At 47.8% G+C, this 17,321-nt stretch overlaps 1 protein-coding gene across 1 annotated transcript in view; it reads left to right on the top strand.

Moving 5' to 3' along the window:
• Positions 1-17,321, top strand: part of WRN (WRN RecQ like helicase) — a 983,741-nt gene that overhangs the window by 752,029 nt on the left and 214,391 nt on the right. The window contains exon 21 of the mRNA XM_029601951.1: positions 4,878-4,965. Within this exon, the coding sequence (XP_029457811.1) occupies positions 4,878-4,965 (88 nt within the window). The remainder of the gene's footprint in view (positions 1-4,877; positions 4,966-17,321) is intronic.

Raw genomic sequence — 17,321 nt, 5'->3', positions numbered from 1 at the left:
TAAGTAATCTCAACATTTGTCAGTTCATCCTGGAAGATGGAAGGCTGCAGAGCAAACTGCATATAGCACTGGTTAATAAACCCTCTGCAGACGAGGATCACCGTTAAAACGGAGTGGAGCAGGTAAGGCCAGCAAAGCCCTGGTAGGTGAGGCTGCAGGTGGTGGGCTGACTAGTGCAGATGTCGGAGCTGTGCCGCTTGCGTGAGTATCCAGTTGAGCGTGGAGACGTTAAACAGAACAGACCAATGCCTCTAGGAACCGCTGCTGTTCCTGTATTTTCAAGGCCAGGCCAGGAATGGCCTGGAGGGCGGAAGGCTCTGCCGAATTCATGGCGCTACCCGCAGGGCAAGCCCTACAGGTCCCTACCGTCGGGTGGCGGAGCAGGCTAGGAGATGGAGGCCGACTAGAGCTTCGCCAATACCAGCCCACGTTCCCCTTAGGTTGCGCCCTCGGACTTAGGCAGGCCTCCGTGAGATGACTCCAAGTTGATGTAGACAAGGGTACGCCAGAGACCAGCAAAGGTATTGGAAGGCTGAGGACGGTCCGGATGAGGCAGGGTTCCAAAGACCCAGATGCCAACAGGAACAAAGGAGAACAGGGGGTCTCCAGGTAAAGATAGGCTGAAGCCTGAGAGGCCAGGTCCATAGGAGACAAGGAGAGTCCAAGGCACAGTACCGGGAGCAGATCAGTACCGGGAGCAGATCAGACGTAGTCCAGACGAAGTGGAGGTCAATACCAAGGAATCAGTCCAAGCGTTGTCCAGGCAAAGCAGGGGTCAATACCAGAGAATCAGTCGAAGCAGTGATCAATACCAAAGAATCTGTCCAATCATAGTCCAGGCGAAGCAGGGGTCAATACCAAAGAATCTGTCCGAGCGTAGTCCAGGCGAAGCAGGGGTCAATACCAGAGAATCTGTCCGAGCGTAGTCCAGGCAAAGCAGGGGTCAATACCAGAGAATCAGTCCAAGCGTTGTCCAGGCGAAGCAGGGGTCAATACCAGAGAATCAGTCGAAGCATAGACCAGGCGAAGCAGGGGTCAATACCAAAGAATCTGTCCAAGTATAGTCCAGGCGACGCAGGGTTCAATACCAGAAAATCAGTCCAAGGAAATGAGGAGCAGACAAGGGAACATGCAGGAACAGAAACTAGGAACAGGAGACAGGAATGATGACAGAACCAGAAATGAGCAACGAGTATACGAGCAATTGTGGAGACCTGTTGCCAAGGGAGGGAACAAGTGGCTGGGCCCTGCCTTTTAAACAGAAGCCCAGTGATGTCATCATCCGGGGCCGCGGGCTACTTTCCCACCGCAGCCCCTTTAAAAGAGCACAAGTTTTGCGCACACCTAAGCCAGAGCCCGGAGGAAGTAGGGCAGCAACATCACTCCAAGGCCCATGCGGGGAGGCCCTCCGGGCCCCAGGAGGAACTGTACAGGAGTCATAAGCGAAAGAGGTGACTGCAGGTGCTCAAGGACGGAGGCGGCTACCCACTGCTGCGAGCTAAGGTGAACCCGGAGCTGGCAGCTGAGCTCCCGGGGTGAGTAGGCCCGGGCGTGGGCCTAGCACAGCCGGGACGCATAACACAATCTCCTCAGACTGAAAACCATGAGACAGCTATTCATGTCTCTCCACCGCATTTTGGGCAACACCGTTCAGCTCTCTTCCCAACAGCATTTGGTAAGTTGGCCGAGAAAGCTTCAAACCTCCACAAGTACAAATGATGTCATCAAAATGCACCTGGTCCATGCCTGCCTCTTTCTTCTGACCACACTCCACTCCAAGTTGCCTGGGGGAGGTTCGCACAGTCCTGGAGAAAGAGAGACCTCAGCGTCAGGGGAACCATTGAGAGGATCCTCCATTCCCAAAGCTCCCAGTGACACCCCATCAGAGTCTGACATCTGTGACTGGAGTCCCAAGTAAAATTAATCCATTGGACATGCAGGGTGGGTTCTAGTCTTCCTCTTCCTCTTACCCATTGAAGGAAATAAAGGTGCAAGCAAATGGAGCTCAGCAATAATCTGCCATCTTGGGTCCACCCCCTATCATGACTGAGCTTTTTATCTATGTAAACGTTTGTGTTCTGATTCTGTTTATTCAAACAGAATCTGCTTTTACAACAGTTGCTATTTGGCATCTAGAGGCCAAAATTCATTTTGGTGAATTTAGTCTTGTGTGAACTATGCAGTAGTTAGTAAGAAAGCAGAGCACCTATTATGTGTCAAAATTTTACTGTTAAGTCATTTCTTAAATTTAAGTTGCTGCCTGCTCTACTTATGAACAATATTTATATAATAACAGTCAAAGATTGCAGTTAAGGACCACTTGGCCCACACAATCTCCTATCTGATTCTTTAAAACTTTGAGTAAATGAACATATAAATTCCAATAATTAACAAACACCCTGACATTTGGAAAAGTATCGGAAATTATTTCACATGGCATTGTTTCTGATTGAATGATACATTTATAAAACCACAGCCAGTATGACTCACATGCTCACGTGAAGGAATAAGATGAAATAATATACATAATGAATATGTAAAATTTCTTATAGTGAGAATATACTGCTTGTCATGTGCTTTTGAATTGTTATGCTGTGTTCAACTTTATTTCAGTTCTTGGAAATCCAACAAATGGAATTCTATTTAAAATCTAGCACAAGACTTATAGCTAGTTTTTACAGTTACAGTTCTATTTGTTTAATTATTTATTTATTTGTTTTTCTATACCAAGGTTCAATTAGACATACCACTCCGGTTTACAGATTAACAGAGGCGTCTATTAAACATAGACTTCATATTTTACATTGAAACTTTTAAAACATGCATGACAGGCTTTATAACGAGGGTAACAGACTGGATAACATGCGTAACAATTGTATACGTCCAATAATATATATAATTAATTATTATATATAATATTATATATAGGTATATATATATATATATATATATATATAATTAATATAATTAATCTTTATGTACTGAATTTTTTGTTTGTTGGCCTTGAACATATTTATCTTTTCACTCCTACCCCTTTCTTCCTTATTTTTTCATCTGCAAAATTGGCTTGAAGCAAACTGTTATGTTTTTAGTCTTTGTTTTCTAGCACTTTTCTTTCCATTTCATGGGCATTTTCATTTTCTTCTATTGCCTTATTTATATGTGAAATGTGTAACATGGTGCACACAATCACATCCCACACTAACGTTCTTATTAAAGGCTAAACAACATCAGAATTTTTCAGACTTCTCATTTTTCTGCCATAGATTATGACAGGCCATTTGTCTTCACTTTCCTGTGTATCCATGTACCTGATGTAATTTTGAGTGTTAGTAACAATTAGGGATGTGAATCGTTTTTTGACGATTTAAAATATCGTCCGATATATTTTAAATCGTCAAAAATCGTTAAAGGCGATTATATAATAGGAATTCCCCCGATTTATCGTCAAAAATCGTAAATCAGGGAAAGGGGAGGGGAAGGGGGAGGGCGGGAAAACCGGCACACTAAAACAACCCTAAAATGCACCCCGACCCTTTAAAATAAATCCCCCACCCTCCCGAACCCCCCCAAAATGTCTTAAATTACCTGGGGTCCAGTGGGGGGGTCCCAGTGTGATGTTCCACTCTCGGGCCACGGGTTGATAGAAATGGCGCCGGCGCTACCTTTGCGCTACCTTGCCAAAAGTCCAGCGGGGGTCCGGGAACGACCTCCTGCACTCGAATCGTGTTGCCGTAATGCAAAATGGCCATACGGCCGGCTCCATTTTGCAACGAGTATTGCAAAATGGCGCCGGCCGTATGGCCATATTGCCGTACTGCATGGCCGGCGCCATTTTGCATTACAGCAACACGATTCGAGTTACCTGGACCCCAGGTAATTTAAGACATTTTTGGGGGGGGGGTTCGGGAGGGTGGGGGATTTATTTTAAAGGGTCGGGGTGGGTTTTAGGGTTGTTTTAGTGTGCCCGAGAGTGGAAGATCACACCGGGACCCCCCCACTAGACCCCAGGTAATTTAAGACATTTTGGGGGGGTTCGGGAGGGTGGGGGATTTATTTTAAAGGGTTGGGGTAGGTTTTAGGGTTGTTTAAGTGTGCCGGTTTTCCCGCCCTCCCCCGATTTACAATTTACACGATATTTAAAAAAAACAAAACTGCGACGATCCGATTCCCTCCCCCCCCCAGCCGAAATCGATCGTTAAGACGATCGATCACACGATTCACATCTCTAGTAACAATATTCTTTGCATTCTCTCTTCTTCAGAAGCTGCCATGTGCTCTCTAGATGAGTGGTTTCCAGTATGGTCTAGCAAGTTTGATTTTTGGGATAGCCACAGTGAATATACATGATATCTTGTATTGAACCAACAGAAGGATAACCAAAAGATGGTGATGTATATGAGCTTTTTAAAACCAAATGGGTACCTTCTTATTTGAAGACAGGACCTATGTGGTCTTGAAAGCTGTTATATACTATAAGATGTTTTCAGTAATCTTATATTGGGCCAGCAAAAGATATATCCTACAAAAAAATCCAGTTTATGCCTAAAATGGTTTCATACTTGATATACATAAAATTTATTTGCATATACTGAAGAGCCAGTGCATGCAAATATGTCTCATGCATATTTGTTATCAGAATCATGAAAGCCGGATCAGTTGAATGGACCCTGAGAACCAGGTTGTAAATCACTGTACAAGAGAATGCTAAATGTGTGCTTCTGGAATACTAGAATTACACAGCTATGTGAGGTTCTCTTTATGTTTTTGAGCTTTATTCTGCATAATTGTTAAACAAAGTAAACTCGTTCTTTCAACAACAATTAAAAAAAGAAAAGAAATTTGTATGTTTAATTTATTTTATTTAATGTTTATAGTGTCAAGGTTAAGTCACCAAATCGACTACTTGCAGTTCCTTTGTCATCCCTGGAACCTGTTATTTCAGTTCAAGAGCGAGAGCTCCAGGTATGTCTTTTTCTTTCTCTTTCACATGAGGGGAACTAAGGAGCCAATGTAATAACAGTGTGGTAAAAATCAGTGGCACGTTTTTAGTGCTGATTTTTTTTTAACTATTGTGCTAAAAGAAAATATTTTTTCTTATGTAATAAGATAATGATATGCACTGCACTAGGTAATTAAAATATCAGCACTAGAAAAGTGTGGTGAAACAGTAGTAAAGTAAAAAAAAAATAATAATGTGCTAAAGTAGTAGTGAACCTTTTTACTTTACTTCCATTTTTAACTTCAGTAGTTGGAGGTTGAAGTTAAGTTTAACTTGCACCTTTAACCATTGAATTAAAAAAAAATTAGATACTTTTTTGTCTGAAGAGTCTGAGGCCCTGCACCCAGGAAGCCTTAGTCAAGGACCCTGGATCAGTAAGCCTTCCAATTCTCTACTTTATCCCTCTACTGCCTAACCTACCCCTAACCCTAGTACAAGCCCTATGTGGCTTAACCAACCAATTAGCTGTCATTTACTCTGACTCTAACAACAAACCCACCAGCTGAGCTGGCAAACTCCACTGAGCCCACAAACTTACTGATGCACCCCATTAATATCCCCAACCCAATGACCCCCAGACTTACTAATATACCCCACTCACTCCTCAAACTCAGTAATGCACAACACTGACCTCTGAAACCAGTAACATATGCCACTGGCCCCCCTAAAACAGTAAAATATCCCATTGACCCCCAACCCACTGCAGCTCCCAATGCACTCCCTAATGTCCCCTAATTAACTAACGCACTCCTTTATGCCCACTAACACTACCCCTTCCACTGAGGCTGATATTAAAAAAGAACTGAGCTCCTAAATTTGGAATCTTTTCCAGCTAAGTTCGGCTAACGTAGCCAGATGACTGACTACCACAGAGCAGTCCTAAAGTTAACCAGATAAACATATCTGGCTAACCGGGTCATTTATCAAACTGTGTTAGGGCATCATTGCGTGCTAAACCGGGTCCATCATGTGATAAAGCATTGCCTATTGCAACGTACATTAGTAGTTAAATATGATATTGAGCAGGCAAAATGAAGATAATTATGCAATTGAAGGATTCCTACCGCATATCGCATACTGATACCGGATTTAACATGGAAAATAACACTTTCCTAGCGTGTAGCCAGATGGACTCAGAACAAATGGGTATAGTGTGCTCGTGCTAGCAGTTGGAGACGGATCTGACGTCAGCACGGGTACATATACCCCCACAGGAAGCGAAGCAACTCAGTAATTTATGTCTCCAAAGCAGTTTGGAGTGCTTGCACGCTCACTGAGCGTGTTTTCCAATACTACTTTACTTTCTATTTTCTACTTCTATATTCTACTCACTAAATTTCTACAGGAACATCGAGTCCCGCACTCCTGCGGTGATCCCCTTGAGTCCCTCCCCCAGTTGAGTTTCCCGGGGTGATTTCCGCGATCCCTCGGAGGTCTAGGCCTCGGTCTGGTGGCCGAATCGCGACAAGGATCTAGCCCCCGAGCATGAAGGGCTCGGGTCGGGCTGAGAGGTGCCTCGGTCCCGGCGTGGACTTAGCCCCGAGCGAGACGAGTTCGGCGGCTTAGAGGCAGCGGGTGCATTTCCTCAAGCGCGGCGGTGAAGGTATTTCCCTTCTCCCCCCGCAGCCGGAGACCGCCCAGGTTCCAACCGGGAAGCGCCGAGGATCAGGTAAGGCGTACATCACTTTCTTTTGGTCTCCGAGGTACGAGGATCGGTGGCGTTGCCTGTATGTGGCACGCCGTGGAGGTCGCCATTTTGTCGGCCTTGTTCAGGTATTGAGCGCCCATGATAGGCGCCTGTATATCACATACTGTTGAGCGCATATTGTACGTCATTGAGCGTATATTGCTAACCGCATATTATTGAGCGCATATTGGATATCATTGAGCGTATATTGCTGACCGCATATTATTGAGCGCATATTGGCTTGAGCGTATATTGCTGCCGCATATTATTGTGCGCATATTGTATATCATTGAGCGTGTATTGCTGACCGCATATTATTGAGCGCCTGTTGTATTAAGCGCATATTGCTGCCGCATATTATTGAGCGCCTGTTGTATTCAGCGCATATTGCTGCCGCATGTTATTGAGCGCCTGTTGTATTAAGCGCATATTGCTGCCGCATGTTATTGAGCGCCTGTTGTATTCAGCGCATTATCCCAGGACAAGCAGGATGCTAGTCCTCACATATGGGTGACGTCATTCACGGAGCCCTAATGCGGGAAAACTTCTGGCAAAGTTTCTAGAAGCTTTTAACTGGCAGCCTGGGGCTACTGAGCATGCCCGGCATGCCATGATATTCCCTGCCACAGGGGTCTCACTTCAGTCTTCTTTTTTCCGCGCTGCTAACGACATCGCGGTTCACAGGAGCCCTGTGAGGTTTTCCTCACAACTTGACAAAAATTTCATGTCAAGTTTCCCCATTACGGGTCTCATTCGCTTTGTCACCGGCCGGTGACAAATACGTTATTTTTCGCTAAAGAAAATACCTACTTTCCATCGACGGATGTCGACTGAAAAAACTTCAGGCTTCAAAAAGTGCCCGGCCTGCAATCGAACAATGTCCATAATGGACCCGCATACCGAATGCGTTTGGTGCCTCGGCGGAGAGCATGACATCGCTGCCTGTTCAAAATGCCAGTAAATGATGGTAAAAGGCAGAAAACTCCGCCAAGAAAAAATGGCACAAATTTTCCAAATTCAATCAGGGCCTTCACCGACGACGTCCACAAAATCTTCGCCTGTAGGCCTAACAAAGAAGATACTGATCAAGAAAAGACTTCCGGAGGGTTCGGGGGATGCCTCCTCTCCAACACCCTCCACATCATCGACAAGGTCGGTATCTGAGCCACGTTCAAAGCACAAACACCGACGGCATCGATCGATTCCACCACTTACGCCGCCGGAGGAACCGATCCCTAAGAAGCAAAGAATTTCCTCTACTTCGGTGCCATCGGTTCCGGAATCAATACCGTCGACATCGCAGCAAGTATCAACTCCGATTACTGACTTGACTGCTTTAATTAAACAGATAGTCACTGATGCCTTGCAGCATCAAATTCCGGCGTCATTGCCGATGCCGACAACCCTGTCGATGCCGCCGGAATCGTCGATGTCTCTGCCTTCGATACCGGCTTCACAGCCATTGCCGGCGACTCTGCCGATGATGCCAACACCTCAGTCGATGCCGGCAAATACGCCGATGCCAGCGATGACTTCATCGATTCCGCTGATGACTTCTTCGATGACGGTTCCATTTTCATTACACGCACCATCGATGCCATCGGTTCCTTTACAATTTACGATGCCTTCGATGCCTGCCAGACCTATTTCATCGATGATTCCAATATCGATGTTCACCTTCCATACTTCATCGATGCCACCTATGTCACAATCGGTGCCTCTCTACACAATGGCACCGTCTAAATCACCTGTATCAAGAAAAACATCTTCCACTCAAAAGTCATCGGGGAAATTTAGACACTCTTCACATACAACTCCAGACAATTCCACTTCTGAAGCACAATTACATAGCATCCTCACTAAGAGGTATCAAGACCTCCTAGCTTCATTGCCCATTGCACCTGGACAAGAAGAGGAGGACAGAGAGCAATCACCGGATCCTCAAGATCCCTTACAAGGACCTTCAGGGGTACCTCCACCTCAGAGGCCGGAACCTCCTCAGTATCACCTTCCTACTTCTGATACTTGGTCAGACACGGAATCTGAGCATTCCTCAGAAGATTTCTTGTCTGAGGCTTCTCCACCTCAAGCCAAAAAGCAGTCACCTCCAGAGGACCTTTCATTTTCCTCTTTTATACAAGAAATGTCTGAGTCCATACCCTTCCAACTCCAGGCTGAAAAGGATGAGAGGCAGCAGACGCTTGAAATTTTACAGTTTGTAGATCCTCCTAAGCACAATCTAGCCATTCCAGTGCACGAAGTGCTATTACAGCTTCAGCAGAGGATATGGGAACATCCATGCACAACTCCTGCTGTAAACAGGAGAGTAGACTCTACTTATCTCGTTCAAGCAGCCCCAGGATTTGAGAAACCTCAACTTCCTCACAATTCCCTGGTTGTGGAATCTGCCCAGAAAAAATCCCGCAGATCCAGGACTCATGCCTCAATCCCTCCAGGAAAGGACAGTAGATTTTTAGATTTAATGGGAAGAAAAATCTACCAGGGAGCCATGCTAAACTCAAAAATTGCTGCATATCAGCTCTACATGACGCAGCACCAGAGGAATCTCTGGAAACAAATTGAAGAGTTTCTACCCTCTCTGCCTCAGCAACAACAGGAGGCAGCACAACAGATTATCCAAAAAGGCTTGGATGCAGGAAAGCATGAGGTAAGGGCAGCCTATGATGCTTTCGAAACCTCATCTCGAACAGCAGCATCCGGCATCAGTGCAAGAAGGTGGGCCTGGCTAAAGGCTTCAGATTTACGCCCTGAAGTCCAGGACAAATTAGTAGACCTTCCCTGTCAGGGAGATAATTTGTTTGGCACCAAAGTGCAGGATGCAGTCGCCCAGCTCCGAGAGCATTCGGAAACATTGAAACAACTCTCAACGTTGCCTCATGACCCTGCAACTCACATAACTCACAGACCACCATGTAGAGAGGCTAAACGTCCCTTCTATCGACCAAAAAGATACTATCCTCCGGCCTCTAGGTCAAGACCTCCAAGGTCTCAACAACGACCGCAACAGAGACAACAACGGTCTGCAAGGCCACAACCACCTCCTCAAACAGGTTCTACCTCGGGCTTTTGAAATAAATTTCAGAGCACAAAGCCAATTTCCCAACCCATATCCCACCTTACCAATTGGAGGGAGAATTTCCCATTTCTACAAAGAATGGACAACAATAACAACCGATCACTGGGTCCTGTCCATAATTCATCAAGGCTACCGCCTAGGCTTCTTATCTCTCCCTCAGGAGTTTCCTCCACAAAACTCCCATATCAATCACATATCTCAGTTACAAACAGAATTATCTGCTCTTCTGAAAGCAAAAGCTGTAGAACATGTACCACATGCTCAGAAAGGCAGAGGATTCTATTCCCGGTATTTCCTCATTCCAAAGAAAACCGGAGGCCTACGTCCCATTCTAGATCTCAGAAATCTCAACAAGTTCTTAAGAAAAGAAAAATTCAGGATGGTTTCGCTAGGCACCATGCTTCCACTAATACAAAAGGGAGATTGGCTTTGTTCTCTGGATCTTCAAGATGCTTACACACACATTCCTATATTCCCGCCTCATCACAAGTATCTGCGATTCATAGTAGGACATCAGCATTTCCAATACCGAGTGTTACCATTCGGCCTGGCTTCAGCTCCCAGAGTATTCACCAAATGCCTGACAGTGATAGCGGGACATTTGCACAAACAAGGTGTTCATGTTTTTCCTTATCTCGACGATTGGCTAATCAAAAGTCAATCACAACAAGAGGCAGTAAATTCTCTGCATTACACGATAAAATTACTTCACCAGCTGGGATTCCTCATCAATTATCAAAAATCCCACTTGAACCCTTCTTATCTACTCCAATTCATAGGAGCAGAATTAAACACAAAGCTTGCATAGGCTTTTCTTCCAGAAGATCGTGCAGTCACACTGTCCCGGTTGGCGTATTCAATTTCCAATAAACAACAAGCGACAGCTCATCAATTTCTAATTTTACTAGCCCACACGGCTTCAACGGTCCACGTCACTCCTATGGCGAGACTTGCCATGAGACTAACCCAATGGACTCTTCGATCACAATGGATCCAAGCCATTCAATCACTACTTTATCAAATCCAAGTAACCCACCAACTACGCTCATCACTACAATGGTGGACAATCAAGGACAATTTACGCAAGGGCCTACCCTTCCAAAAACCGGCCCCTCAGATAACATTAACTACAGATGCATCCACCTTGGGATGGGGAGCTCACATAAACTCTCTTCAAACTCAAGGAACTTGGACAAAACTCAAAGCCACATATCAAATCAATTTTCTGGAACTTCGAGCTATACGTTATGCGCTGCATGCGTTCAAGGACTGCCTTTCACACAAAACTGTGCTGATCCGAACAGACAATACGGTAGCCTTGTGGTACATCAACAAACAGGGAGGTATGGGCTCGTATCTCCTTTGTCAAGAAGCTGCACAGATTTGGGACTGGGCCTTGAGTCACTCAATGTTCCTACAGGCTACTTATCTAGCAGGAATTCAAAATACACTAGCAGACCGACTCAGTCGCCAGTTCCAACCACACGAGTGGTCTCTGAATCCCTTGATAGCGACCAAGATATTCCAACGTTGGGGACAACCAACAACAGACCTCTTTGCGTCGCATCTCAATCACAAAGTAGACAACTTCTGTTCTCTTCACAAACAGAAGGACCAGCCAGCCAAGGACACTTTTGCTCGCCCTTGGAACTCAGGCCTACTATATGCATATCCTCCAATACCGCTTATCACCAAGACGGTGGTGAAGCTACAACAGGACAAGGGGTCCATGATACTCATAGCCCCATATTGGCCTCGACAAATATGGTTTCCCACACTGCTAGACCTTTCAGTCAGGGATCCAATACGCCTGGGAGTAGCTCCCAATCTCATAACTCAGGATCAGGGTCGGCTGCGCCATCCCAACCTTCAATCCCTATCCCTGACTGCATGGATGTTGAAAGCTTGATCCTACAACCACTCAATCTTTCAACTAATGTTTCTCAAGTGCTTATAGCTTCATGCAAACCTTCCACAAGAAAGAATTATTCTTTCAAATGGAAACGGTTCACTTTGTGGTGCAAGCAAAACAATATTGATCCCTTCACTTGCCCCACGACTTCTCTTCTAGACTATTTGTACCATCTATCAGACTCTGGTCTTCAGACATCATCAATCAGAGTACACTTGAGCGCAATCTCAGCTTATCATAACAAGATAGGAGATGCACCTATATCCACACAACCTATCGTCAGTAGGTTCATGAGAGGTCTAACTCACCTTAAACCACCAATTCGGCCTCCAGTCACACAATGGGACCTGAATCTGGTTTTAACAGCATTGATGCGTTCTCCCTTTGAACCCATACATTGCTGTGATTTTAAGTTCCTCACATGGAAGACTATCTTTCTTATAGCCATCACATCAGCTAGAAGGGTTAGTGCGTTACAAGCACTTGTCACGTATGAACCTTATACAAAGTTTCTCCATGACAGAGTGGTTCTCCGAACACACCCAAAATTCCTTCCTAAGGTAGTTACAGAGTTCCATTTAAATCAATCCATAGTTCTACCCACATTCTTTCCAAGACCTCATTCTCACCAGGGGGAAAGAGCTTTGCACACTTTGGACTGCAAACGTGCGTTATCTTTTTATCTGAACCGCACTACGTCCCTCAGAAAATCCAATCAGCTTTTTATATCTTATGATCCAAATAAGACAGGTAAAGCAGTGGGAAAGCATACTCTATCCAATTGGTTAGCAGATTGCATACAGTTTTGCTATGAAAAAGCAGGCCTTCCTCTCCAAGGGCGAGTAAAGGCGCATTCAGTAAGAGCAATGTCAACTTCAGTAGCACATTTTCGTTCAGTGCCAATCATTGACATCTGTAAAGCAGCAACATGGAGTTCTCTTCACACCTTTGCAGCTCATTAGTGTTTGGACAAGGAAGGACAACAAGATTCAGCCTATGGACAATCTGTCTTAAGGAACTTGTTTCCAGTTTAATCCCAACTCCTTCTACAACCAACTTACTGTGATATTCGGCTGCATCATTTCCTCAAAAATGCATCACTGCTACCTGCATGGACAATGACTCAGCCTCTAGCTTGCTAATCACCCATATGTGAGGACTAGCATCCTGCTTGTCCTGGGATAAAGCAAAATTGCTTACCTTGTAATAGGTGTTATCCCAGGACAGCAGGAAGTAGTCCTCACAGAACCCACCCGCCACCCCGCGGAGTTGGGCCTCAGACTTTTATTATTTTACTTTGCTAACGCTTATTGCTACATACCAGACTGAAGTGAGACCCCTGTGGCAGGGAATATCATGGCATGCCGGGCATGCTCAGTAGCCCCAGGCTGCCAGTTAAAAGCTTCTAGAAACTTTGCCAGAAGTTTTCCCGCATTAGGGCTCCGTGAATGACGTCACCCATATGTGAGGACTACATCCTGCTGTCCTGGGATAACACCTATTACAAGGTAAGCAATTTTGCTTATTGCTGCCGCATATTATTGAGCGCCTGTTGTATTCAGCGCATATTGCTGCCGCATGTTATTGAGCACCTGTTGTATTAAGCGCATATTGCTGCCGCATATTATTGAGTGCATATGGTATTGAGCGCATATTGCTGCCGCATATTATTGAGCGCATATTGTTTTGAGCGTATATTGCTGCCGCATATTATTGAGCGCATATTGTATTAAGCGCATATTCTTCAGCGATTCGCAAGCCGCAATGGAACATTCGGACGTCCCAGCGTCTCTTGCGGCGGCACCTCCTGATTCAGGCGTAAAAGCTCTCGGCCTCTGCTCAGCATGCCAGCTTAGAGCCACGCACAGCGAGGAGCCAGACTCCCTTTGTGCCCAATGTGAGGAGGCAGGGGGGGCCTCGGGCCAGGACCAGTCTCAACCGAGGTTTGCTGACAGTTCCCCAGGGGCCACCCCGGATCTAGCGGGCAGTCTCGACCAACCTGGGGTTCCGGGGGACCTGGTACCCCGACGACTAGAGACCGCTTCCATTCCCTGGGTGGATCTCTTTAAGGGGATCCATGCCTTTGTACAGATGCAATCAGCTTCCCGCCCAGGCCCTGCTGCTGCTCCAGCTAATCCTGCCCCTGGACCTTCGCGCCCTTATCGTGGGCACCCGCCTCCGGGCAGTCCGGTTCAGGCGGACCCTGATGTCTCGGAGGACAAGTCTGAACCCCCCGAGGAAGGGGAACTTCCCTCGGGGATTGAGCCATATCGAACCATGAGGCGGTTCTTTCCCAAGGAAGATCTCTACGATCTGGTATCTCAGTGCCTGGCGGAGTTGGCTATTACAGGTCCCAGCACTACGGTGCCCTCTACGCAGAACCCTCTGCTGGAAGGTCTTCATCCTACAGCCCGCCATTTTCCCTTCCTACAAGCAGCACAGCAACTGATAGATTTGGAATGGGCTGCACCAGCGGCCTCCTTCAAAGGGGGTCGGGCCCTGACGGGCATATACCCCCAGGAACCGGCAATCAAGGAGATGCTGGCGTGCCCTCAGGTGGACGCCTTGGTTAGCGCTGTGGTCAAGCGCACTACCATTCCAGTTGAAGGGGGGTGGCCCTCAAGGAGCCTCACGACCGGCGACTGGACGCCATCCTGAAACAGACCTTTGAGGTGGCAGCTCTATCTTTGCAAATCGCAACCTGCTGCACAGTGGTGACGCGTTCCTGTTTGTCACAGGTCAGGAACAATGCTCCGGCAGCTGACATGGAGTCAGCTCTCTCGTTCCTCACGGATGCCGCATCTGACTTAGTCCGTACGACAGCAAAGGGGGTCTCATCCTCTGTAGCTGCCAGGAGGCAGCTCTGGATACGGAACTGGTCAGCCCATGCTCCTTCGAAGACACGCCTCACCAGAATGCCCTTTAGGGGTTCTTTCCTGTTCGACAGCGCCCTTGATAAACTGGCCAGCACATGGGGCGCCTCTCCAGTACCTCGACTGCCGGAAGATAGGTTCAAAAGGAACCAGCGCGCCTTTCCGAGGCCCTCCAGAGGTAGAAGCTCCCAACGCTTCACTCCCTATAGGAGTCGCTACCAGGCACCTCGTCCTCAGGCCAGGAACCAGGCCTTTCGGACCAAGCAGCATAAGAGGGGAGCCAGCTCGGGTTCACGGCCCAGCCCCGCCTCCCAATGAGAATCAGCCGATCCATCCGGGGGACGGAGCCATAGGGGGCAGGTTAACCCTCTTCTACCCCAGATGGGTTGAGATTACCTCGAATCAGTGGGTCCTCGCCATCATCCGAGAGGGGTATTATCTGGACTTCCATCACCTCCCTCCGGACAGGTTTGTGGAATATTCGTGTCCAATACACAAGAAGGCGGCATTGGAAGCTACCCTGACGAGGCTCCTGTCCTTGAAAGCCATAATCCCAGTACCTGCATGGGAAATGGATTCTGGGCACTATTCCATTTATTTCATGGTACCCAAGAAAGAGGGCACTTTCCGGCCCGTACTGGACCTCAAGTCAGTCAATCGCTACTTAAGGGTCCCGAGGTTTCGCATGGAAACTCTGCGCTCAGTCAAGACCGCAGTACAGCCAGGAGAATTCCTCATGGCCTTAGACTTGTCAGAAGCCTACCTGCATATCCCGATCCATCCGGATCATCAGCGCTACCTACGCTTCAAGGTTCTGGGACACCACTTCCAATTCCGGGCTCTGCCCTTCGGGTTAGCCACTGCGCCGCGGACCTTCACCAAGGTGGTCGTAGTGGTAGCAGCGGCGCTCAGACGGGAAGGCAACCTTGTCCATCCCTACCTAGATGATTGGCTGATCAGGGCGAAATCACAAGAGGAGAGCCATCGGGCAACCGACAGGGTGATCGCCCTTCTGGAAAGCCTGGGATGGGTAGTCAACCTCAACAAGAGTTGCCTACAGCCTTCCCAATCACTGGAATACCTGGGAGTCCAGTTCAACACCCAGGCAGACAAAGTCAGTCTCACTACCAAGAGAAGGTTAAAACTTCAGACGCGTCTCCGGTCCTTGATGGGAGCCAGCCGGCTCATAGCTTGGGATTATCTGCAGGTTCTCGGCCTCATGGCATCCACCCTGGAAGTAGTACCCTGGGCTAGGGCCCATATGAGACCTCTACAGCACTCCCTGCTCTCTCGCTGGAGCCCCCGCTTCCGGAATTATTCCGTGCATCTACCTCTGCCAGCCAGAGTGCGGACCCAGTTACAGTGGTGGTTGCAGTCCGACCACACGAGCAGGGGGTCGAAGATGTCCTCCCCCACGTGGATTCTGCTCACCACAGATGCCAGCCTGAGCGGATGGGGAGCACACTGCGAAGAACTCACCGCACAAGGGCGGTGGAACAGAGAAGAGTCAGGGTGGAACATGAACTGTCTAGAGGCCCGGGCAGTCTGATTGGCATGCCTACGATTTGCTCACAGACTGAGGAACAGAGCAGTCAGAGTGATGTCCGACAACGCCACCACGGTGGCATACATCAACCGTCAGGGCGGAACCAGAAGCCGACAGGTGTCCCTAGAGATAGCCCCGCTGATGGCTTGGGCAGAGGCGAATCTTCAGGACATCTCCGCCGTCCACATTGCCGGGAAGGACAACACCACGGCAGACTTCCTCAGCAGAGAAAGCCTAAATCCGGGAGAATGGCAGCTGTCGCCCACAGCCTTCCAGATGATCGTGGATCACTGGGGGATTCCAGACATGGACTTACTAGCGGACAGGTCCAATGCTCAAGTACCCAGATACTTCAGGCACAAGCGAGATCCATTCTCTCACGGGATCGACGCCCTGGTTCAGCCATGGCCTCCAGGGACCCTGCTATACGCTTTCCCTCCGTGGCCCCTGCTGGGCACCCTTATCCACAAGATTCAGAAGCACCGGGGCCTTGTTCTTCTAGTGGCGCCAGATTGGCCAAGAAGACCCTGGTACGCGGACATGAGAAGACTACTGGCAGGGGAGCCCCTTCCACTGCCTCCTCTCAGGGACCTGCTATGTCAAGGTCCCATCCTCCACGAGGATCCGGCTCAATTCTCTCTTACGGTCTGGCCATTGAGAGGGCTAGGCTGAAGAAAAGAGGTTACTCAGAGCCGGTGATAGATACACTCCTCCGAGCGCGCAAGTTTTCCACATCCCTCACCTACATAAGGATCTGGAGAGTATTTGAAGCCTGATGCGACACTCATGGCACCAATCCACATGCGACTACTATCCCTATTGTTCTGGATTTCCTGCAGGATGGGCTTCAGAAGGGTCTCTCCCTAAGCTCCATCAAGGTTCAGGTGGCTGCGCTGTCTTGCTACGGTCCCAGGAGGGATGGCAGGACCATTGCCACGCACCCAGATGTTTCTCGCTTCCTGAAAGGAGTCAAGCACATTCGTCTGCCACTGAAGTGGCCAGTGCCCCTGTGGAACCTCAACCTAGTTTTGGATTTCCTCGCGGGATCCACCTTCAGACCCCTTCGGGGCCTGTCTCTCCGTTCTCTAACTTTGAAGATGGTGTTCTTGTTGGCGGTGTGTTCAGCACGCCGCATCTCAGAGCTTCAAGCGCTGTCCTGCCGTGATCCCTTTCTGCGAATCACTCCTGAGGCTATCTATCTTCG

This window comes from Rhinatrema bivittatum, chromosome 1, assembly GCF_901001135.1.
Source record: "Rhinatrema bivittatum chromosome 1, aRhiBiv1.1, whole genome shotgun sequence".
NCBI lineage: Eukaryota > Metazoa > Chordata > Amphibia > Gymnophiona > Rhinatrematidae > Rhinatrema > Rhinatrema bivittatum.
This window is presented reverse-complemented; position numbering and strand designations above follow the sequence as displayed.